This window comes from Meles meles, chromosome X, assembly GCF_922984935.1.
Source record: "Meles meles chromosome X, mMelMel3.1 paternal haplotype, whole genome shotgun sequence".
Lineage (NCBI taxonomy): Eukaryota > Metazoa > Chordata > Mammalia > Carnivora > Mustelidae > Meles > Meles meles.
This window is the reverse complement of record NC_060087.1, coordinates 13226739-13250699: the sequence shown is the minus strand read 5'-3', so window position 1 is coordinate 13250699 and position 23961 is coordinate 13226739. Positions and strand designations below refer to the sequence as shown.

Here is a 23961-nt window from a genome sequence, read left to right as displayed (position 1 = left end):
TATAGGAAATTTCAGTGTCTATAAACTTTTATTGGAATACAGCCAGGTTCGTCCATATTGTCTGGGGTTGCTTTCTCACTGTAAGGTGGCAGAGCCGAGTAGTTGCTCCCGACGCCTAAAATATTTACTCTGGCCCCTTTCAGAAAAACGTTTGCCAACTAGTGTTCTAGAATATAAGAACTGTGCTATTTAAACACCTTCCAAACCTTGTTCCTCTCTAGCCGAGGCCCTCTCTGCCCAGCCCTGCCCCAGCTTTAGTCCCTAACAAGATTCCTGGGCCTGACATGAAGGCAGAGTATTATAATAATGAATTGTAACCTATTGGAAAGTAGAGACACCAGACAGTAAATTTCTATATGAAGTAATATTACTGGTTCTGCCACCGACTAGAGTAACGTGTGGGTTTGTTTCCTGGTCAGAAAAGTAGGCATGACAGAGGCAACTGAACACTTTTGTCTGAGGATCACCACGGTCATTCTCATGAAAGCACTTGGAAAATACCAAGGCAGCGAATGTTCTGGATTGCTTTTGCAGGGAGAGTCTCTCTCCGAGTCTGGATGTGCACTGAGGCTCCCTTTGCACGCAGGCATTTTGGCCACCTCCCCCCACCATCTCGCCCTTCGGGCCCTGCAGCCCCCTTTCTCTGCATTCCCACGCACTCCTCAGGGGCTACCAAATTCCAAGGTAGAGCTGCGGTCAAGCAAGCCATCCCCGTTCGGCTTAGGGCAGCTCTCCCCAGCTTCGCCATCGTGGACTGGGGTCGCCCCAGAACCCCTGCAGGTGACAAGAATGACTCAGCAGGGGTTCGGACTGGGGCAGAGACAAGAACGCCGGGGTCAGGACAAAATTCTCTGCGGTTCGAGAGGGCGCAAATCATTTTAAGGACCCAAATGTGCAAACAAACGAAAATGTAATTCAAGTCAGCTTTGAGCTGTCGGCGGCCTGTGCCAGTACAGGCCGCAGGTTTAGCCTAACAGGGAGGCCCGGCGGCTTCAGCAGCCAAAAGACGCCCGCGGCCTCTGTAAAAGGTTCACTTTGCCACCAACGAACCCCACCTCAGCTCGCCCAAGCCCAAGGAAAAGCCAGTCGGCTGGAGGGAAACCTTTCAGGGTGCACAGAACTGCATACTCATGATTATCAGGGAGACTTTGAGGGCACAGTAATCTCTCGAGACTAGAAACCATTTTCCTCCCTCGCTCTGAGATTTTGCTTGGCTAAGCGGCGGCAGTCTCCCTGCCCCCCTCCTACCCCACCGCCACGGCCGCTGCAAGCAGCCACGCCCCGCGGCCCCGGGGCTCGCGGGCCCCCGCACAGCCCGCACGCCGCGCCCCCATCCGCCCCACCCCCGCGCGCCCCCATCCGCCCCCGCGCCCGGCCCTGGGAGCGCTGGGCGAGCCCTCGCGCCTGCGCCTCGCCAACTTCCTGCCGCGGAACGCTCCGCCCACCCCCAGAAGCCCGCCTCCAAATGCCGCGTGAAACCGGCCTGACGCACCTCATTGGTTGAAACGACCGAGCCGTTGGCTCCCAGGCCCGCCTCTCCGCCGCCTCTCACTTTTCCCAGGGCGGATGCGCCTGCGCTCAGCTGCCTGGGCGGGCTGGGAGGCGCGGGTTGAAAAGTCTCGTTCCAAGTTTGGAGAGAGAGAGAAGAGCGCCCCAGACCTCGGTACCCGCGAGCGGGGAGGAGGCAGGAGAGAAAGACGCAGCGTTTGGGGAGCACCCAGGCCGTAAGACGGAGCTCACGCTTCGAGAGCTAGAAGAGTGTGACGCGCCTGGGCGAGGCAGGAGCGCCTGCGTTTGGGCTGCTGTTGGCTAGCGAGCGGAGTCCGAGGCGGCGGCGGCGAGGGGCGAACGACCCGACGCAAGATGGCGAGTAAAGAGAGTAAGAGGCCCTGCGGGGCGGCGCGCGCCGGGACCGCGGGGGGCGGCGGGCGCGCGAGGCCGCGGCACGCGCCGGCGAAAGGCGCGAATTGGCGTGAGGAGCAGGGGGCGGGGCCGGGCGCGAGGCTAGGCGCGCGCCTCGAGGGGCCTAGCCCCTCGAGACGGGACCAAGGCGCGGAGGTCTCCTAGCACTTCCGGAGCCGGGCGCGGGGCCGCGGGTTGGGCCCCCTTCCCTCTCTGTCCCCCCCCCACTCTCCCTCCCCCCGCCTCCGGCGGCGGCGCTCCCTTCGGCGCCCTTGGCTCTCGGGCGGAGGCGGCCTCCGCCACCGGAAAGCGGACACGGCTGCTCCTTCCACGCGCGCGCGTCGATCGCTTCGGGGTCGCGGCCCTTGTCCGGGGGATTCTGGAACACGCCAGCCTATGGCTGCTGACGCTGGCTTCGTGGGAGAGGAGGCCGCTCCTGGTGGGGGATGGAGGGAGCGGGCCGAGGGGTTTCTGCTACACGTGGATTCGTCTCCCCGCGTGGGTCGTGGAGCCCCTGTACATACGGGTCGTCATCTTAGAACAGGTGCGAACAGCTGTAACTGGCGAAACAAAATCGTCTGTGTAATTACCCAATTCTGTATGCGCAAGCGGTATTGATTTCTAAGCACAAAAAATAAGCTTACTGGTGTTAATATTCTCTCCACGTTCTGGAAGAGCAATTAGTTCGTGTCCAAATTAGAGGTAAATCTGAGTGGATTAGGTGTGGCCATCTCGAGGTGACCTCCGGTATCTGTGTACAGATTCTGACTTCGATTTTTCTCAGCCACTTAATTGTATGGGCTTTCTCCAAATTTCAGTGTTTGAAGATACTGTGGAGGAGCGTGTCATCAATGAAGAATATAAAATCTGGAAGAAGAATACACCGTTTCTGTATGACCTGGTTATGACCCATGCTCTTCAGTGGCCGAGTCTTACCGTTCAGTGGCTTCCTGAAGTGACTAAGTAAGGGTTTTTGGCAACTTTTACTTTGCATAGATTTAACTATTGCCGTGGATTTCCTAGTTTCAGCGTTTCACATATAGAACAGGAGTGTGTAATCAGTTTAGCCCTTGGATGAGGTAGCAGGTGATTTATATTTTCGAAACTTAAATGATTTATGGGATGGCTTCTGATATGTAAATGTGGGGATAAGTGCGATTAATGATACTCGCGGGACTCATCTGATATATTTGACATTTTTTTGGCTTAAATACAGAGCGGCATTTTGGGGGGCCGCTGACCCCAAAGAAATCCAGCCGCTGGGGGCCGGATTTCTTTACAACTTTATTGAAAAATACGGTATACACGGGAAAGTGCACAGATCGTAAGCATATGGCTTGGTGGATTTTTACCAAGTGAGCATATCCATGTAATCAGCTACTCCAGTATGAATAGGTTTTAATTGGCAAAGGGAATAATTTAACAACGGTTCGCCAAAGAAAAGATGTTAGGTTAATAATGTGGAATACACTTTGAGGTGGTTGTTAGTCTTCGTAAGAGTGTTCTTTTCAGCCATTTCTAGAATTTCCATGGTAATAATTGCTGGCGTTATTGCACACTTAAAATAAGGCCTGGCACATCTGAAGTTTTGTGTCCCCTTGTTTGGTTTAATACTCAAAAGTGTACTGTGATTACTTTTGATCATCCTTGTGTTGTGGAAATTGGGGTGGAGACATTGAGTAAAATTCCCAAGATCACACATTCTGTAAGTGGCGGAAAGGGATTTTGAGCCCAAAAAAACTGAGTATCCCTGAGTTGAGCCAAGCCCTGTATAAGACCACCTTTCTCATGCCCTTGTACCTTTTCTAGTAGGAACTTAGCCATATACCTTAAAACTATAAAATTTAGGTAATGCGAGCATATAATTTAATGAGCATTAACAAAATTAATCTAGAAAGGGGATTTTGAGACAAGTTATGAAAATAAGAGCAAGTTACTTTATATACGGTTACTCCTTTAACGGACAGATTCTCCATATGCAAACACCGTCTTCCATACAGGTAGGACTTCCATTGGGGTTCCCAAAAAATCACAGTGTAGATATACAAATATGGGAAGAGTAGCCAAGAAATAAATGATGGAAACTTCTAAGCACTGACATAACCATTTTGAGCATCAAATACTTAAGGGTATTCAGGTTCTCAGTTAGAGCACCACTTACTTTGGACTCTTTGTGCATTCCTGTTAAGTAAATTAAAAGCTTTAACAGCTTAATTTACATTCTTTTAGATCTTTTTGACCTACCTTAACAGAAGAAAACAGTGGGGGTGGGTGGGACTCTAAGGTTAGAAACCAGAGTTTGAATCCTGCCCCCTGCTTCTTAGTAGCTAAATTAAGGCACATTGATCAGTATCTGCCCCCAAGCTGGGTGATCTGTAAATGGAGGTGCTCCCGGTTCTGACTGCCTACTTTTGAGAGAATTAAATAAGATCCTGCACTGTTAAAGTGCTGGCATGGAGTAAGTATGCAGTAAGTGGTGACCGATGCTGATTTTCCCACCCCTTTGTATTCAGAAATAATTTATTAGAGTGTCATAACTGTATTTCTCCATTTGAATTCCAATGAAAACTGCATATTCAAGTCTTTTAAAAATGTTACCTATGATATGTTTTGTGTAGCAGCTTTAAGGGTGATAGATCTGTAAGTTCTTAGCCCAGATACTGCTTTTTTAAAGGTTTTTATTTTTTTTTAAAGATTTTATTTATTTATTTGATGGAGAGACAGCGAGAGAGGGACCACAAGCAGGGGGAGAGGGAGTAGCAGGCTTCCCTCTCAGCAGGGAGCCCAGTGGGGGGCTCGATCCCAGGATCCTGGGATCATGACCTGAGCCGAAGGCAGACACTTAACTGAGCTGCCCAGGTGCCCCAAGATTTTTATTTTTAAACAAACTGTATACTGAACGTGGGGCTCCAATTTACAACTGAGATCAAGAGCTGCATGCTCCACCTACTGAGCCAGAAGCCTCCCCCACACACCATACTACTTTTATATTAACACTTAAGAACTTAAGAGAAAATACTCTAAATTGTGTATTCCATGGTGTTCTTTGCATGCAAAGAAGTGGGATCTGGTTGTGGGATGTGCAGTTGCTCTGGGAATGCAAGAAAATGCCAGGCAGCCTGCATTCTTGGATGTTGAGGATAGCTTTGTGGTGCTTTTTGCAGGATTCTGTTTGGAATATGAAGGGACTTTGTGTTTTGTTACTATATGGAACACTGGAAACGTTAGCTATTCCTACGCCGAGTCTTTGAGGAACTAGATCCTAGTCAACCTCATAAGGCCTGCCTTCTACCTACATACTATGTAGAGTATACTTCCTAATAATTACTTGCAGTTTCTGAATTCTTGTCCTTAAAAACTCAGGTAATTTTCCACATAGTGGATTTGCCTTTAAAAATTTCTATATAGGCATTTCTAAGAAGTAATTTCATTATTCCATGTATCTTTTATTAAATAATTTGCTATTAAACACATTGAGACTAAATCTCTGCTTAAAAATCTTTGTAATCACTCAGATTCAGGTGGTACAAAGTGCATGGAGTGAAATATAAGTTTCCTTTCCATGTCCACTATTCTCCTAGTTGTTTTTTTTTTTTTAAAGATCTTATTTATTTATTTGACAGACAGAGATCACAAGTAGGCAGAGAGGCAGGCAGAGAGAGAGGAGGAAGCAGGCTCCCCGCTGAGCAGAGAGCCCGATGTGAGGCTTGATCCCAGGACCCTAGGATCATGACCTGAGCCGAAGGCAGAGGCTTTAACCCACTGAGCCACCCAGGTGCCCCCTCTCCTAGTTTTATTACCCAAAGTAGAGACAGTCATTTTTGGCATTTTTTAAAACCCATCCAGAAATAAGTACATATACATATTTCCCCTCCATCTTTTTTTTTTAAGAGAGTTGTGCACATCAGCAGGAGGAGGGGCAGAGGGCAAGGGGGAGAGAGAGAAAGTAAAGCAGACTCCCTGCTGAGTGCGGGGCCAACATGGGGCTCAATCCCAGGACCTGTGAGATCATGACGTAGCGGAAACCAAGAGTTGGACGTTTAACCAACCGAGCCACTCAGGTGCCTCTCCCATCCATCTTTTTTTATAGTAGCAAGTTATTCATTATTCACTTGACTTTACAATTGGTAGTTTATATTGGAGACTTTTTCTTTTCAGCATGCTTAGATACAGTCTTTTGTTTTAAGGGCTCCGCAGAATTCCATTTATGAATATATTGGAATTTATGTCACCAGTTCTTTATTGATGGATATTTAGGTTGTTACCAATCTTTTGCCACTAAGACAATACTGAGAATAACCTCGTAATAATCTGTGATTGTCAGGTGAATTTCTTAGCAGTGGAGTCCAAGTGATCGAAGGATTCCGGCACTGGAAATTGGACTAGGTCTTTTAACATTAGTGCTTCTGCAGCCTTAGGTTCATTCAGCATTGGAGGAAAACATTGTAATATTGATTGGTTCAGGAAAATAGGTTTGTATTTTAATGATGGAGATGAAAGGATTTCCAGTTAAAAAAAAAATCCTTATATGATTATTGTGTCAGGGAATACGTGAATTGAATTTTAGAGTCAAGGAATTTTTCACAAACTCCAGTCCATGTTTGGACCATGCTCCTTAGAAAGGTGCTGTTTTTTTCTGCTTAAGCCCCTAAAAAGTCACTTCTTTTTATGTTAGCCGTAATATTGCTCTGCAGTGCCTCCTTTCTCTCAAGCATCCCTATTTCTCTTCAAATGATTCTAATGAGATGTGTTTAAGTTCTCTTTCATTTTGAGCTACAAAGATTTTGTTTTGTCTCAATTCTCCCAAACGATATTGCTTAGAGCCTAGTTTTCTAAGTATGTCCTTTTTTTTTTATTTAAAAATAAGTGGGTGAGTGCTCGCATATATTGCCTCTCCCCCCTCCCCCCAGTATAAGTGCATCTAAGAGAAAATTAACTGTTTTGGTAGCCGTATCCTATTTTTGGCCCCTGAACATATATTGACTAAGACTCATGCCTTTTTTCAAACAAGCTGCTATTGCTTAGCCATGGCTGCCTTATTCTGTTCTTGGACTTGTATATTGTATTTATCGTTCTTTTTTACATTAAGCCAAATCATGGTAAAATTTCATCTTGTTTTTTTTTTTTTAGTTATTAGTAAATTATATTTGTAGAAGCAATCCTCAACCCTTTTTTTAAAATCCACTGAATCCTTTGTACAACTGAACTTTAGAAACCTAAGTAGCCAAATTTGTCTGGTGTTGGGGCCTAGAGCCTTAGGTTTTGGCCCTCTTCACTGAGGCGGGACCACAGGGCATAGGAGAAAATTGCTATTCTAGATAATACAAATGGGAAGACATTGTTAATAGATACTGATGTAAAAATCACAGTTTGGTCCAGGGTGCCAAGGAGCATCAGTGGGTTCTTTAGCGTCAAAATGAGTTCTGTACAACCAAGGTAACAAAGACAGCCCTCCTCCCCCCCATAAAATTGAGAAACCCATTTCATAGACTTTAAGCACCATGACCATTAATAATGAGTTTTCATGCCTTTTGCACTCATAACCTGTTTTTTGGATGAAGAAGCTGGGGCCCCCAGGAAGTTGTGATTTAAGGAATTGCATATAGTTAATTTTAGTTTGAACCAGGATTTGAACCCAGTTTTTCTGGCTCAGTGCTTAAACTTTCCATTCTCTCTTGTTGCCTCTTATTGGAAAATTTAGAAATGTCTAATTTCTTAAAATGGAAGATATTTTTTAGGTGAGAAGTCAATGATTATGAGTGTGGAGATTGGAGATGGACTGAATTTGTTATCAACTGATTTCTTTAGGGTTAGTGTGACTTATTTTCTTTCCTAAACAGACCGGAAGGAAAGGATTATGCCCTTCATTGGCTAGTGCTGGGGACTCACACATCTGATGAGCAGAATCATCTCGTGGTTGCTCGAGTCCATATTCCGAACGATGATGCACAGTTTGATGCTTCCCACTGTGACAGTGAGAAGGGTGGTAGGTATACCGTATATTCCAGTATTGGTGTTTAAGGAAGTGTGCCTTCTTTTCTAATATGTTTTTACAGTTTTCTATTAATCTCTTTGGGCCCAGCAGTTTAACTTTTAGGAGTTTATCTCATAGAACTACTTGCTCACATGTGCACAAGGATTTCACAATAGCATTATTTGCAGGATTGAAAAATTAAGATCAGCCTAGCAACCCAGATGTTAGTTTATAGGAAATCGGTTAAACACATTATGGTATGTTTGAAATACTGTGCAGCAATTCCTAAGGATGCGATAAATTTGAAATTTCACACAGACTCACAATGAGGCAAATCTGTATGCCCTAGTATGGAAAGCTGTCCAGGATAAATTAACTCCTTTGTGTGATTATAGTACCCATTTTGGTAAAAAGTAATAATATGTATTGGGTGTATATAGGAAAAAGTCAGAGGAGGCGTATGTACGAAACAGGTAATAGTGGCTTTTTTATGGAAGCTGTTGACTTCCCTGTTTCCCCTGTCAAACGTACATTCCCCTGATTTGGTCTTCCCACTATCACCCAAGGTTGGTCATTGTGCTAGAAGGACTCACAAGACTCGTAGCAAATTATATGCATGGCTAAAGTTTGTTACAGTAAAGAATACAGAACAAAAGCGGTGGGGGAAAGATACACATCAGGGAGTCTGGGGAGGTCTGGCACAAGGCTCCTCCAGGGCTGCACACGATGTGCTTTCTCTCTGGCAGCACATAACGGACATGTGCAGAATCTCTCTTCTGCCCAGGGAAACCCATTTGAGTGTCAGGATCTGAGGCTCTTGTGGGGGGTGGTTTTCACAGGCACGTCCTTCTGGCAGCCAGTTAAGACAACTGAAACTCAGGACCCCAGTAATGAAACCAGGTGCATGTCGTCAATCTTGGTATCTGTGCAGAGCAACCCTGACAAACTGGTACAGCATGGTCCATTGCTCCAGGTGTACACCACAAAATCATCAATCCATCAGTGACGTTAAGAACATTCTGAGGTCCATGTTCCCAGGACTTGGCTGAGGGTCATTCATGGTCCCAGTGTCCCCCAGAGCTGAGAGGTCTAAGCAACCAGACCTGTTGGGTTAGTGCTGTCTGCACAGCCCTAAAAGGTTTAATCTTAGCATTTTAAGGAGTTTACATTAGTTTTTTTCATATTGAAAATAAAACATTATAGCTAAAATCCTGCCACCCCATACCCTTTTCCTAACTTGCCTGCCTTTGAAGAATTTACCACTGTCCTGAAATTAGTGTGCCATTTTTAACTGTTTGTATTTTTATTACTCATACAGTAGTACATCTGTATAAAGGGTTTTTTTTCCCCGCTTTTTTTCTTTGGGTACTGTTTTGTGTATGTGTGTAAACCACGTAGATGTCTGCCTCCTTTTAACTCCCGTGTCATGTTCCGTTGTGCTTAAACCTTACTTTATTCATTCTACCAGGGGGCAGTTGGACTGCCTCTGTTTGGTATTTGCTCTTACAAATGGTGCTTCAGTGAACATCCTTGCCATGTCTCCTTGTACACATGTGGGAAAATTCATCTAGCGGAGTAGGATTGCTGTGTCCTATGGTGTGTTCATTGTCAGCTTAAAATCGTCTAAAACTATTTTCCAAAATGATTTAATCCCTTTGCCACTGCCACAATTCACAGTCCGTTTCCCTACAGTTTTATGCGTTATTTCTGTAAAAATTGTAATGAGAAATTTTCAGTGGATTTTAATCCTAAAATATGTATTTATTGGACTTTTGGCTTCAGACTTAGTCTCTGTGCATAATTTATGGATGTATCAAGTTACCGAAGTCACTTGTTCTGTGTATTCCATTCCAACAAGTGACTGAAATAATTTACGGTTAACACCTCTCTTTATTTTCAGTTGCGGTATTTTTTTAATGGATACTATTTTATCATTAAAATGGTGGTTTTTATTTTCAAACTTTGGAATTTGAGGAAACAAGGCCCTGTGTTGAAAGTAAATCTTCCTGGAAATTGTTTTTTTAGAAGAGGAGAGCTGTTCAGGTTGTTCTAAATAAAGGAATTAGGGAACTTGAGTGTCTTTATATTAGAAATGTTAGAGCCCTTGGAATCCACGGTGGAGGGTTGGGTGGTGGGTCGAATAGCAAAGTTGGGGCAGGTTTGGAGCAGTCTCAGGGTGAGCGGCAGTCTTAGAAAGGCTGGGCCGGATTTCTCCCACTGACAACGATGGAAAGGGAACATGCTGAGAAGGAAAAGGGTGATTGTGTATGGTTGTGTAGGTGTAGCTGTGTGGACTGGTCTGTGACTTTCAGCCACACAGAAGAGTAAGCTACGTTTGCCACAGAGAAGAGTGGCTGAATGCCAGTATTAAACCATGGGAGCCAGTGCTCATTAAGCGTTCCTGTATAGCAAGAGCTGGCTGAACCTGAGACTTGGTTTGCTGCTTTCAGTTGGTTCTCTTCAGGACCCAGCCAGTCTGTTTTACTAGTTACCTGCCTGGCTCCATCAGGCGTTTGAGTTAGTGTTCCCGAACCTGAGATATGGGGGAACAGAAAAGGAATATGCGGAGAAGTGGCAATATAGGTCAGGAAGAAATAACACAGTTTCGAGGTGAACCCTTCAAACTTTGTAAGCATCAGCAACTATTCCCGTTCTTAATCTTTGAACACAAAAAAGAAAATGTTCTTATTTGCTGTTATCTGCTTAGATGTTCTCTACATGTATTCTTTCTGCTATTATTTTGCTGCTTCTCAGAAGTTCCTTATACTTTTTATGTGACTTTGTTGCTTTCCCAAGGCCTTTTTAATAACTTCAACACTGTAGTCTCATTCACACACCAGCCCTCTCGTTTGAGCTTTGGCACTCTGCTAGCAGTTGAATTCAGTACGCTGGTGGAACCAGTATGTCTATGTCTTAGGGTTGGGTGGGGTTACTTAGCATCGATTTCCGATTTTAGGAAATAATTACATCCTCTTTACAATTGAAAGAGACCAGTTTTTAATTATTCTAAATCCAAGGTGAAACAATTAAATTGCATAAAATAGCTGTCAACATTTTCCCATTCAAATGGGCTTTGAGAATAAATTCCAAGTGGCAAGTAAACCCCAATTTTTGTGTTCTCTAGTTAATTTGTGTTGTGTTTTCTAGGTTAAAAATCTGTTGGGTGGATTAAACTAAATGACTTGTGATTTTTAATCATAAGTGTATGTGTTTATTTCTTTCTTCTCACATTAGAATTTGGTGGCTTTGGTTCTGTAACAGGAAAAATTGAATGTGAAATTAAAATTAACCATGAAGGAGAAGTAAACCGTGCTCGTTACATGCCGCAGAATCCTCACATCATTGCTACCAAAACTCCATCTTCTGATGTGCTGGTTTTTGACTATACAAAGCACCCTGCTAAACCAGGTATGTAGTAATGAAATCAGGCCATCACCTGAACATTTTTCTTGATTTAAAATAATTGCTGTGAGGTCATTCAAACTAGTGTAATCTATAATTTTTAAAGGTTTAAAAATCGTTGCAGGGGTCCCATCACCACCCTCAAATTTCAGTTGATGTAATGGAAAGACCTCCCAGACAGTCTACTCCTGGCTGGGACTTACTATAGCAGAGACTACAGAGCAAAAGTAGGAGGAAAAGATACGCAACAGGCAGAGTCCAGAGAGGTCAGGCACGGGCATCTGAGTCCTTCCCCACTAGGGCCACGTAGAACATGCTTTTTCTCTAGCAGTAGACCGAAGGGGCATGTGATCCATGTCTCTGCTTAAGGAAGCCTGTTTGACTCTCAGGATCTGGTGTTTTTATAGAAGTCTGGTCACATAGGAACATGCTGTTCTATGACCAGCCATGGCAAGGGCAACTCAGGACCCCAGCAGTGAAGCCGGATACATCATGAATCTTGCTAAACAACCCTGCAAGTCTTGACGAGCTGCTACGGCATGCCTCACTGCTCTGGGCATACACAGCTTCATCAGTCAGTGACATGAAGAATTTTGTGAGGGTCACATTCCTAGGGGTTGGCTAAGGGTCAGTCATGGTTGTCGGCTACCCTGGAGACCTGCAGGGGCTGAGTAACCAGACCTGCTGTGTTAACTCTTTCCTCACAAAAGTGTTTGAAAAAAATTGATCCAGGGGTGGGGCAGGTTGCCACTCAGATTTGAGGGCATAGCTGTAGTTTTCAGTGTTTTGTGTTGGAGCTAGTACTCAGTTTCACAAAGGAACTAGTCTTTATGGTCTTGAGACTTGGTTTGCATTGATTATTTGAAATGAAGCACAGAGAATAGCTTCTCAGAGTGGCTATGGGTCAGACCAAGTCCCAAGTCATCGTTCGTATGTGACGCTTCTTCAAGCTTCATAATGAATGTTATGGCTCATTCAGTGAGGACCGAGGATTGCTTTTACTAGTTCTGATAAACAGACAATCACTTCGTAGTTAATGTGTTTCTTTCCTTTTTTAGACCCAAGTGGAGAATGTAATCCTGATCTTAGGTTAAGAGGCCACCAAAAGGAAGGCTATGGTCTTTCCTGGAATTCGAACTTGAGTGGACATCTCCTAAGTGCATCAGACGATCATGTGAGAGACTTACTCTTTCTAATCTCATGTACTTAAAGACTGTCGTGGAGAGCTGTGCACTGAAGGAGCGCTGTGTAGTTGAAAGGTTTTCTAAGATAATACTCCTGATTATTGTGATAACGTTTTCACGGGATTTAGAGCAATGGTTATCAGACTACCCTGTTGGAGCCTTAGGATTCCACAGAGCTCTTTTGAAGCAACCTTAGAATGGAGGGCAGGTGGGCAAAAGGTGTCCCATTATTTCAAAATGTATCTTTGTAATGGAAACTATGAAGTGTGAGACAGAAATTACCTTTTAGTTTATTTTTTAAGTGTACGATTCATTGGGTTTTAGTATATTCACAAAGCTGTGCAATCATCACTACTATCGAATCCTGAAACATTTTCAGCAAATGTCACAAAAAAGAAACTCCATACCCCTTAAGCAGTCACTCCCCACTGCCCCCAGCTCCTGGAAACCACTGATTTACTTTCTATGTCAATAGATTTATCTCTTGATAAATCATATAAATGGAATCATATGTGCTTTTTCCCTGTCTGGCTTCTTTTCACTTAGCATAAGTTTTTCAAGGTTCATCCATGTTGAAGCATAGGTCAGTATGTCACTCCTTTATATGGCTGAATAATCCATTATATGGATGTGCTGGAATTGATTCATTCGTCAGTTGATGGACATTTAGGTTGTTCATGCTTGGGGCCTTTTTCTTTTTCTTTTCTTTCTTTTTTTTTTTTTTAACACTTTGGGGCTATTTTGGCTGATGCTGCTGTATGAATATTTTTGTATTAAGTTTTGTGTGGATGTAGGGTTTCATTTCTCTTGGGTAATTACCTAGGAATGGAAATACTGGGTCATATGGTAACTCTATGTTTAACTTTTTGAAAAACTGCCAAACTTTTCCAAGGCAGCTGCAGCACTTCACAGTCCCACCAGTAATGTGTGCTCCAGGGTACCAGTTTCTCTGCTTCCTCGTCAGCACTTGTTGTCGTCTGTCTTCTTTATTATAGCCATCCTGGTGAGGGTGAAATGGTTTACCTCCTTGCGGTGATGATGACTAATGATGTTGCGTATCTTTTTTATGTGCTTATCGGCTATTTATAGCTCTTCTTTGGGAAAATATGTATTCAAATCCCTTGTCCATTTTTAAATTTTGTTTTTTTTTTATCGAGTTGTAAGAGTTCTTTATGTATTCTGGATACAAGTCCTTTATCAGATAGGATTTCAGAAGATTTTCTCCCACTCTGTGGGTTGTCTTTTCGCTCTTGGTGATGTCCTCCAAAGCACAAAAGTTGAATTTTGAGTGTAGTTTATGTGTTTTTTTATTTTGTCACTTAACGCTTTTGATATCATGTCTAAGAAACCATTACATGATCCAGCATCACAAAGATATTTATATCTACATTATCTTCTAAGAATTGCACACCTTTAGCTCTTATATTTAGGTCCTTTATTCATTTTGAGTTAATTTTTGTATATGGTGTGAGGTAGGGGTTCAAGTTCATTCTCCATTTGTGGTTATTGTGTTTTTTCTAGCACCATTTGTTGGCAAGACTAACCTTTCCCTATTGACTTATCTTGGCATCCTTAATACAAGTATTTTAACAAAAGTACCACACAAATGGAAAATGATCTCATTAATTTATTGTAGATCAATATTTGTAGCATTCTTCCCACATACAGCTCCATACCTTCCTTCATGGATCCCATACTGTAAGTAAAACATGTTTGTTGTAACTCTAGCCCAGAGCCGAGAGTAGACTTCTGGAGCTTTTGAAAGCTCTTGTAACTTGGCCACAGGTTCTTTATCTTCTTCCTTAGTATATCCTCCTGCCTAGAACAGGGCCTGTCACGTCATAGACCTTCTTTATGTTTCTACTGGTCACAATTTCTGTTATGCTTTAAATATTGAAAGTAGGTAATTGGCTCAGTTAAGAATCTTTAGGTACAAGCAAGCAAAACCAACTCTGGCTGATACAAACAGAAAATAAATTTATCAGAAGGACCTTGGACAGCTCACAGAATTGCTGTGCTGTCTAGAAAATGGCCTACAACAGAGAGAAGAGGCCAGTGGATGTTAATCTCTGCTGTGTACCCACCCCACCCCCCCACACACACACTGGCAGTCATGAGAACAGATTTCCCTGTTGATGTTCACGATTCAAAATCGTGGCCAGACCAATGGAGCCAACATCATGTCCCAGCCACAAGAGAGGCTGGGAAGCAAGGGTCTCCCTTAGTTCTCTGAAAGGAAGCTTTCCTCCACTTCCCTCAAAGTGGGCATGGTTGAGTCCCTAAAACAGGGAGGATGGGTTATGCTCAGTAACTTAACTACTAGTGCATTCTGAAGACGCCAGGCTGGGAGTTGCTAGTTATAATAATAGCTGACGTTTTCCACGGGCTCTGCGTGTGCCAGGCATCTTGCTAATCTTGCCAGGACCCTTCTGAAATGTGCAGGGGAGGATGGCAAGAGCTCTGCATGTGCCTTTCTCTTCGGTGCTTGTAAATTGTGCATCTGAGTGTGTCTCAACAAAGACTAAGGGTATGTGTGTCATATGAAACTTTTTTGGTACTGGGTAAATAGCTATTACTGGGAAATAGCTTTGTTATAGAGACTCGGATAAGAAAGTGATTTTCGAAGAGATGAACCCCATACCAGTGTCGGTGGAATTATTGCAGCAAATTGACTCTGATGGAATTACCTTTTATTTTAAACCATGTGGATGATAATCATTGCCTTGTAGCTGGCAGCATTTTTTCATAAAAACTTTCCTCTTAACTTTGTGATAATTGTCATTTGAATCCTCAGGTCGCAGAGCCTACTGATCTGTGATCTTTGGGGCCTGGGGAAGGCCATGGCCTCTCCTTGGGTTCTGCTGATGTTTTGAGGAGTGCACTGTGGGGATCTGTCCGCAGGCCCTAAGCTTTGGCCTCTCAAAGTAGCCTAGTTGGGGTTTCTGGGTTATTCACCTGTCCCACTTCTTAATCTTTGTAGTGGTTTCTGCTATGAGGTCAAAGATTTATCCAAATATTTTTGCTGTTTAAGAAGCATGTTTTAGTTTTAATTTCCAATCTCCCAGCCCTGTGTGAATTTCTAGGACACGAATATCTCTTCAGTAGATACCAGATGTTGGGCTGTGTGTTGCATTGTGTAATCTAGGTGAATTTTAGATACTTGACTGAAGGTATGTCAGTAGAAACTCGAACCTGATTGTCTCTTGCCTGCCGTCATGCTCGATTTCTCCGTCCCCCTTACTGTATCCTTACCTTGCCCTCTGCGTCTCAGATGATGAATGGTACAAGCATACACTCTTCTGTTTCAGAAGCTTCACTTTCGTTTCTTCTCTCCTGTGTTTATTTCTACCTTTTATATAGTTAGATAATTTTAAGTTTATTTAAGTAATCTCTATGCCCAGTACGGAGCTTGAATTCACGACCCCAAGATCAAGCATCACAAGCTCTTCTGACTGAGCCAGCCATGTGCCCCTCATTCAATAATTTTTTAATGAAGGTTGTTTATTTTTTCCTTCTTTAGACTGTCTGTCTGTGGGATATAAACGCAGGACCAAAGGAAGGCAAGATAGTGGATGCTAAAGCCATCTTCACTGGCCACTCGGCTGTTGTAGAGGATGTGGCCTGGCATCTGCTCCACGAGTCCTTATTTGGATCGGTTGCTGATGATCAGAAACTTATGATGTAAGGTGGAAGGTTCAGTGGGGTCTTGCTATGTAGGTGCCCTGAATGACCATCAGTGATTGTGGTGGCCTGTGGTTTGATTTATTTTTTTTTTAAGTTACGTACTGGCCTTAAAAACTTCACTGAGGTATAATTGACATATAAGAAACCATACATTAATGGCTTTTTTGCATAAAAGTTACTGTGGCATGTGAGTAAACACCATTTTTTACTTGAAAAAAGAAAACAGATAAGTAAATATGAAGAAACATGCTTGGCAGTGGCAAATGTCAAAATTGGAGTCGCGGTGACTTTGAAGATGAGGGCTAAGAATGATTCTGTCAGGTCGTGGCCACGGGCTGCATTCAGCCGCCTGTAATGTGTTGTATTTCATAAACTCCTATTTGAGGCAAATGTGGCCAAGTAGTAAAATTTGACAAGGCTAGGTTGTAGGTATCAAATCGTTAAATTGTTCTCTGTGTAGTAGTTGGTATATGCTTGAAATAGTTGGTATTAAGACGGGAATCTAATAAACGAGAAACTGGAAATGATAGCCCTAATTTATTTTCTGTAGGTTTAGAATATGTCACTTAGTGGTTGGCAGTCCGAAGTGGCAGCTCTGTCCATGGTTGGGGTGTCCATGAAGGGGCAAGCGTGGCAGAAATAAGGGGGGTGTGGAGCGGTGCGGACCCGGAAACAGGTGTGAAAAGCTGGGAGGGGCGGGTGGCTTTGCTTGTGCTGTGTGCCTTGTACCTTTGTGTTTTAGATGGGACACCAGGTCCAATACCACCTCCAAGCCCAGCCACCTGGTGGACGCGCACACTGCCGAGGTCAACTGCCTGTCGTTCAACCCCTACAGCGAGTTCATTCTTGCCACTGGCTCTGCAGATAAGGTTTCTGAGTTTTTGTGTATTTGGTGTTTATGAATCCAGTTGTCTTGTGCTAGTCAGATATTCTAAAACTCAATGTAAAGTGCAGAAATGAATTCCTTTTCATTTGTTTTTTCTTCAGACTGTAGCTTTATGGGATCTGCGTAATTTAAAGTTAAAACTCCATACCTTTGAATCTCATAAAGATGAAATTTTCCAGGTATGTGGCAGTTTTCTGGTGTCTCTGTCAGGTTTTTGGTAATTTCTGATGGGGGAAATTGAAAATCTTTTTGCTCTTACAGCAGGCATGCTATTTTTTTTTTAAGGTTGTCTTCTGTATAGGTTAACTAGTGGGAAGTAGCTTGGAGCTTTATGAGATTATAACTTCAGAAGTAGAAAAAGTCTTGCAAAACAGGATCAGTTTAAAAAGTGAAATCCAAGGATTCTTTAATTAAGGTATCCAGCGCGGTAGGTCCTCTAGTGGGAAAAACAACAACAAACAACCTTGTATATCGTTTTAAGTGGTTTCAATTGCATAGGTTTTTTTTTTTAAGACTTTATTTATTTGACAGAGAGATCACAAGTAGGCAGAGAGAGGGGGAAGCAGGATCCCTGCTGAGCAGAGAACCCGGTGTGGGGCTCAATCACGGTACCCTGATATCACAACCTGAGCCGAAGGCAGAGGCTTAACCCACTGACCACTCAGGCGCCCCTCAATTTCATAGGTTTAAGATACACTTAATTGAAAAGTTGAAAAGCTTCTGGGGTAGTTAAGGGGCTGAGTAACTTTATGGGTATTCCTAGCTGAGCTCCCCTATATTGGGGTGTGACCTTCTTGGAAAGCAGGCTGAGGAGATGGGCCATTTAAGAGCACTTGAAAGGATAGGACAAGAAGAGGATAGAGAACAGAAGATGGGAAGGTCTCAAGGATTAGAATAATACCCACAAACGTAGGAACAGATGATACTTCACACTTCCAATCTGTGTTGCTAGGTCCACTGGTCTCCACATAACGAAACTATTCTGGCTTCAAGTGGTACTGATCGCCGCCTGAACGTGTGGGATTTAAGGTAACTCCGAGTCTGGGGACAAGAAACTGCTTAAGTATGCTAGTCTGACAGATGATGTAATTCATAAAGTTGAGAGTAGTTTGCTGATCCCCGTTTAATAAGCCAAATTTTTTTTTAAAGATTTTACTTATTTGACAGAGACACAGCAAGAGAGAGAACACAAGCAGAGGGAGTGGGAGAGGGGGAAGCAGGCTCCCCGCCAAGCAGGGAGCCCAATGTGGGACTCGATCCCAGGACCCTGAGATCATGACCTGAGCCGAAGTCCGACTAATAAGCCAAATATTAAAGCAACCTTAAAGTACCTTCCTGAAGAGTCTTGGTTCTGTAAAATAGAAGTGAATGAGCAAATGGAATGCAAAATGAATTTATATGATGAGCGTTTTTGTTGTTGGTATTCAGACATGAAGTTGGGGGCGTGTGTATGTCTTAACAATCCAAATAATTATATTGAAAACACTGTTGGCATAGAAAGGGGTATAGATGTTAGCTGTTTATATCTCATATGTGCACTCTTAGTTTATGTCTCTTGCACTCTTAGTGTTTCTATCATTTGCTCTTCTGTGCTTTCATTGTTTCATTTTGAGGAGCTGAGCTCCTGCTCTGGGCTGTGTAGCTGCTGGGGATACACTTGGGAACGGGATGGGCACAGGCCGTGCTGTAAGAGAGCTTACAGAGCTTACGTTCTTCTGGGGCTCAGTATAGAGTTCTTTCAATTTTGTAAAGTTCCTTGATCTCAGAGTTGCCATTCTAAGAATTTCAGACCTCTACTTTTTTGAGTCTTTAGAGCCATTAATAAAGATGTTCAGTTATATAAACTTTCTTAGATATCATTATCGTAAGTTTAAATCATTACCAAGAAATAACTTATTTAAAATCCTTATTTTAAATGTATTGCTTTGAAGTAGACTAAGTTTTTAGTTTATTAAAACCAAGGCCGCTTTCATCACAGAGACCGCAGATCAGTTCTTCAGTGCACAGAACATAAAACACTGGAATAAAATACTTGTATTGTAAAACTTCTGAACATCTAATGTTCTGTGTTTGCACAGAACAAACTCTAGCCATGATTGAATCTTGGAAATGTAGAGAATCTTGAAAGCGGACATTTGAGTCTACACTATTTTATTTGAAAACAATTTTAGTAGTAAAAGTGGAAACTGAAAATTCTATGAAGTCAAGCAGCAGGCTTTGGAAGTCTGATGCCCTGGCAGCTGAATTGTCCCTCGAGGTGCCAATAGTAAATTTGGAGGCTTTGTGAAGTTTCTTAATTCTTTTATGACTTGCGTAGTGTTAGAATTACATTGCATTGGATAGAATTACGAATTAAAATAGTCCTGACCGGAGGATATACATCATTGTCTAGCAGTCCCATGTGTTTGGTTTAAATTTCATAGGAAGACAGAGTATCACTTGGAAGGTTATGTATTTTGGTTGCTTTTTCAGCAGTTCTTACTAGCGAAGCCCACCTTGGGCTAGATATCAAGGCTGATACTTGGTGTGTAATTTAGAGTATTGGGGCTGCTGGCAGATTCGGCATGTTGAAGTTAGGCTAAGTTTTTTTTCCTCTCTTCCTTGGCTTATATCAAGTTTTACCTTTTAAATCCAGCGCAGCAAACAGCCGCAGTTAAACGTAATGAATTTTATTTTTTAAATAATGAATTTTAAATTAGTTTTTATTATAAACACTTTCTGTGCTGCATCCTCAGTTAAGAACAGCTTTTATCATTTCCAGAAGGTGAACATCCCACTGTCCCACCGGTGACTAATACCGAAGTTGTCTTTGGCAGTAGTGTAGAAACGCTGTCTCTAGAGTGTGTGCGTTTTAAGACGCCTTTTGTGGGCTGATGCTGGTTTTGTGAACACTGATACCTTCTGCAAGAATTTCAGTATTAACAGCATTGTGTTCTTTCTCGATAGCAAAATTGGAGAAGAACAATCAGCAGAAGACGCCGAAGATGGGCCTCCGGAACTCCTGGTATATATTGGCTTTCTTATGCAGGATGAAATGTCATGTGCAGATTGGACTGCTTGTCACTGATCCGTGAATCTGGAAAATGAGTCAGAACTCCAAATGCTAGCTCTTGGAGAGGTTTTCAAATTGGTCTTGAAGGTTATTCTGACTGGGTTTTGACATTTATTGAAAATCGTAAATAGAGCACAGTAGGTTTTTATGAATATTTCACTAAGAACTATTTGGGCTCCTGGAAAATCATGACATTTCTCACTGATTCCCACTTGTAGTCTTTCTGAGGGGGTTGGGGGGGGGCTAGGTATTGATACCGAATTGGCAATACTTCACATTATCTGACAGTACAGAAATATTCCAGTGACTTGATTTTTAAGTTCCCTGCCTAGAAAATGAAAGCATTCAGGATCTTGTTGGTGCCAAGTGTTTACCATCTCCCTCCTGCTCCTAACTGAGTCACTCGGCATCTCCTTAGCCCTTGAAGGTGTCTGGGGCGGGTCCGTCCTGTCAGTCCTCTTCCTTCCCGTTTCCGAGCTCTGCAGTGTGCGCTTCAGGTCCCCTTCCTGTCGCGCGTGGCCGCGCTTCGCGGCGGCTCCTCCTCACTCAGGATCCACGTTCGTGTCCGCCAGTCATTGGGCAGATGGTCATCCCGTCCGCTGTAGCGCATTTCATTCCTAGGTCGGTACCAAGTTTTGGTGCACTTGGGCTTTGCCCACCACTTTTAAAAGGTAAAAAGGCCCTCGAAGGTGAGCCCTACGTACAGGAGAGGCTCACTGAAGCCCACGTGGCACAGACGCCTTGGGTCCCCTCACTCCTTGTGCAGCGCGTCGCCACACCGGTGCCACAGCAGTGGCCAGAAAGGGACACAGGGTGTGATGACACAGACATGCCAGCATGTTCTATGCACTGCTGATTAAAGAAGAGCACTTCTCAGTAAATACCCTAGACAGACGACAGCACCTGGACGGTGTGTTCTCTGTTGAGTGACTGCATCTGCAGAGTCTGTGCTGTGGCTTCCTAGTTCTGGAGTGTCTCTAGCCGAGGTGTTGCTGTCACCTGTTGTCCTCCATCGTCCAGCCGTTTGTACTCCCTCTACTTTGGTAAAAACTTGGAGATAGAACTCATACCATACAGTTCACCTGTTTAAGGGATATAATTCGGTGGTTTTTAGTCTGTTCACAGAATTGTACAACCGTCGCCACAAGTCAGAACGTTTCCTTCCCCTCCAAAGGAGCGCTGCTCTTTAGCGCCTCCGGGTCCGCTCCTCTCCTCGGCCCCCGGCGGCCAGCGGTCCGCTTTGTCTCTAGATCCGCCTAGCTAGCTCCGTGGAAGTGTGATAGGAGGTGCTCTCTGTGACTGTTCTTCGGCTTGGCCTGCTCTCAAGGTTTCCAGCTATTTCGGGGTACCCTGTATATTACGGTTCCTTAACAGTTTTGTGGTCCTTGAGGAAATCCACTGGGATTTTGCTCCTTTCACAGGAGAGCCTGAAATCAAGGGACACCTAACTTGTGGCAGGCTGGATGCTAACCATAATTTTAGTACACAGTGTCTTGATTTGAGGACTTTCTGTACGTTCCAAGCCTGTGGTCTTAACGTATTTTCTCAGTGTCTCCCTTAACACAATTCTGAAAAGCTGTTTTTCTCCTATCATTTTTAAACTGAAAAAATGATTAGAACAGTTACCCTGTATGTAACCTAATTGTCAACCTGAGTCAAATTAGACTTCGTTAGGAAGTGTGACTTCGGTCCAAGACTGTGCATTCATATTGTCCCGGTGAGAATGGTTCCTTCTGATTCTTAATTCTGAGGTAAGGGCGGTCCGGTGCTTTCCCAGGAGCTTGTGTCTTGTAGGGAGGGAGTCTCTGCCGCCTTCATCATTGCACAGCAAAGCCCTCTGCTTAGCCTTTGTGGGGCTTTGCTTCGGACCCTGGAGGTTGCTTTGGTTTCTTGAATCCGTCCCGGGAGTGATGCCCCTTGGGGAGATGGAGGGTGGCTGGGCGGTGTGCTAGAGGGAGAAGGGAATGTGTGCGGGCTGCAGAAGAACCAGGAGGCCCCTCGGGTGGGCCCGTTGGGAGAGTCTATACCAGAACTTGAAGGAGGTTTACTGGTTTAACTGTTCGTATCGAAGTACATATATTTGATAATGAGGCTGAATTAATGTTAAATGTATTGGGTAAAGAAATGGCATTGTGGTTGTGTAGGAACCTGTCCTTACTTTTGGGTGGTGTGGGGTGGGGTGAAGTACTTAGGGGGGCGGCTTAGTTAGGTCCGTCTGTGTGAGAGAAACACACCTGCGCACATGCTTGTATCGGGAGTGTAGGCAAAGGGTAGCCAGGCGTTCCCTGACTGTCCCATCGTCTTTCTCGAGGGTTTGGAAACTTGCAAAAGCAGCGAGGGGTGGATGACTAAGCCTGTAAACCCCTCCCTTTAAACCTCAGTTGCAAGATTGATGCTTTGAAAACTAAGATATGAAACAAAGGCTTTTTAAAATTCTTATTAACAGTTTATTCATGGAGGACACACCGCCAAGATATCAGATTTTAGTTGGAACCCCAATGAGCCTTGGGTCATCTGCTCGGTGTCTGAGGATAACATCATGCAGATATGGCAAATGGTGAGCTAAAGTGTTTCCTTTTCCTGAATGAAGAGACACTCACTCAAAGTGTTTCTTTTACAGATTGTGCCTATTACACCAAATTTAGAAAAGCAACAGTCTTAAAAGACCTTTCTCCATTTTAACAAGTCTTAAGTTCAGTATGCACCTGTCAGGTCAGGAGAAATCTGTGTCTGCACAGAGACGGGGACACGGCCTCTGTTCCGCTTTACATGATGTCGTACGCTTCGTCAGCTGGGCTCTTGGTGTCACTGCTGTAGGTCTGGGGTCTGCTCCGTCATGGGCATGAAGGATACAGGAGCAAAGCGTCCACGAGTCCTCGGAAGCGGAGTACTGAGCACCTGGTGTTTCTGAGAGGGTGTTAACCCTCTCATTAACCGCAGAGCCGGTGCTTCGTCTCAGGGATGCTTGAAATGCTTTTGGAAAGCACTTTTTACTACAGAAAGTAGTAGCACGTGGGCAGCCTGGTGGCCAGGTGGGCTCCTCTGCCAAATAAGAACACTGGCCCTGGGTTTTCCTCAGTCAAGTCTGGGGGGATGACTACTAAGTCAGTTACTCTGAAAATGTCCAACACAGAAACACGCTGACCAGTGAATCCTAAAATCCAGACGGAATTAAATGCTGTTTTTAGGAGGTTTTGTAAAAAAACCATGGGGAGTTTTACCTATGCATTTATTTGGTTGTCCTCTCCAGGCTGAAAATATTTACAATGATGAAGAGTCAGACGTCACAACATCGGAACTGGAGGGGCAAGGATCTTAAAACCCAAAGTACAAGAAATGTTTCTATTGAATGTAATGCTACATGAATGCTTGGTTTATCAAGCGCCGAAAAGGCATTGTATAGTAGGAAATGTAAGTGGGTTGGCATATGGCATTCTTTACCTTCTGATTCTAGCACTTTCAAGTGAGCTATTGCGTACTGTATCATATTGTAGCTTTTAGGGAAGAAAGGAATGTTGTTTAAGAAAGAACATCACTGTTGTTTTAAAAATACAAGTAGCAGGGTACTGCCTTTGATTGAACTTGTTTTAAGTCCTTGTTTTCTCAAACTAAGTGCTTGCTGTTCCCAAATATGCAAGAATAACTTTTACACTTTTCCCCTCCAACACTTGTTGATTGGCTTTGCAGAAATAAAGTTTTAAAATAAATTCGGTTTTGTTTTCTTAGAACCCGGGTAGGAGAGTATGAATGTGTTGTCCGTGTGCGTCCCTTCCTGTGAGAAAGCTGGTACGTGTGTGTGTGTGGAATTACTTTGCAGGGTACATGAGTGTCCTGATCCAAAGATTGGGAAAGAAGTTAGACTTGTAGACACGGACCT

At 43.6% G+C, this 23961-nt stretch overlaps 1 protein-coding gene across 2 annotated transcripts; it reads left to right on the top strand.

Moving 5' to 3' along the window:
* Window positions 1-1567: 1567 nt before the first annotated feature.
* On the top strand, window positions 1568-23791 carry RBBP7 (RB binding protein 7, chromatin remodeling factor). Of its 2 annotated transcripts, none has more exons than XM_045995545.1 (12): window positions 1568-1879; window positions 2721-2865; window positions 7743-7888; window positions 11138-11284; window positions 12337-12452; window positions 15983-16143; window positions 16889-17015; window positions 17134-17211; window positions 17985-18061; window positions 19979-20036; window positions 22531-22641; window positions 23335-23791. In XM_045995545.1, exons 1-12 carry the CDS (start codon window positions 1864-1866, stop codon window positions 23401-23403), a joined length of 1251 nt encoding a protein of 416 aa, XP_045851501.1. In that variant the 5' UTR covers window positions 1568-1863; the 3' UTR covers window positions 23404-23791. The 2 variants fall into 2 exon arrangements, with proteins under 2 accessions (XP_045851501.1, XP_045851500.1); XM_045995544.1 differs by having other exon boundaries at window positions 11111-11284.
* The last annotated feature ends 170 nt before the right edge of the window (window positions 23792-23961 follow it).

Coding starts and splice junctions, on each gene's coding strand:
- RBBP7 (XM_045995544.1), top strand. Junction 16,144..16,888: donor GATGATCAGAAACTTATGAT/GTAAGGTGGAAG, acceptor TTTGTGTTTTAG/ATGGGACACCAGGTCCAATA. Junction 22,642..23,334: donor TCATGCAGATATGGCAAATG/GTGAGCTAAAGT, acceptor TGTCCTCTCCAG/GCTGAAAATATTTACAATGA.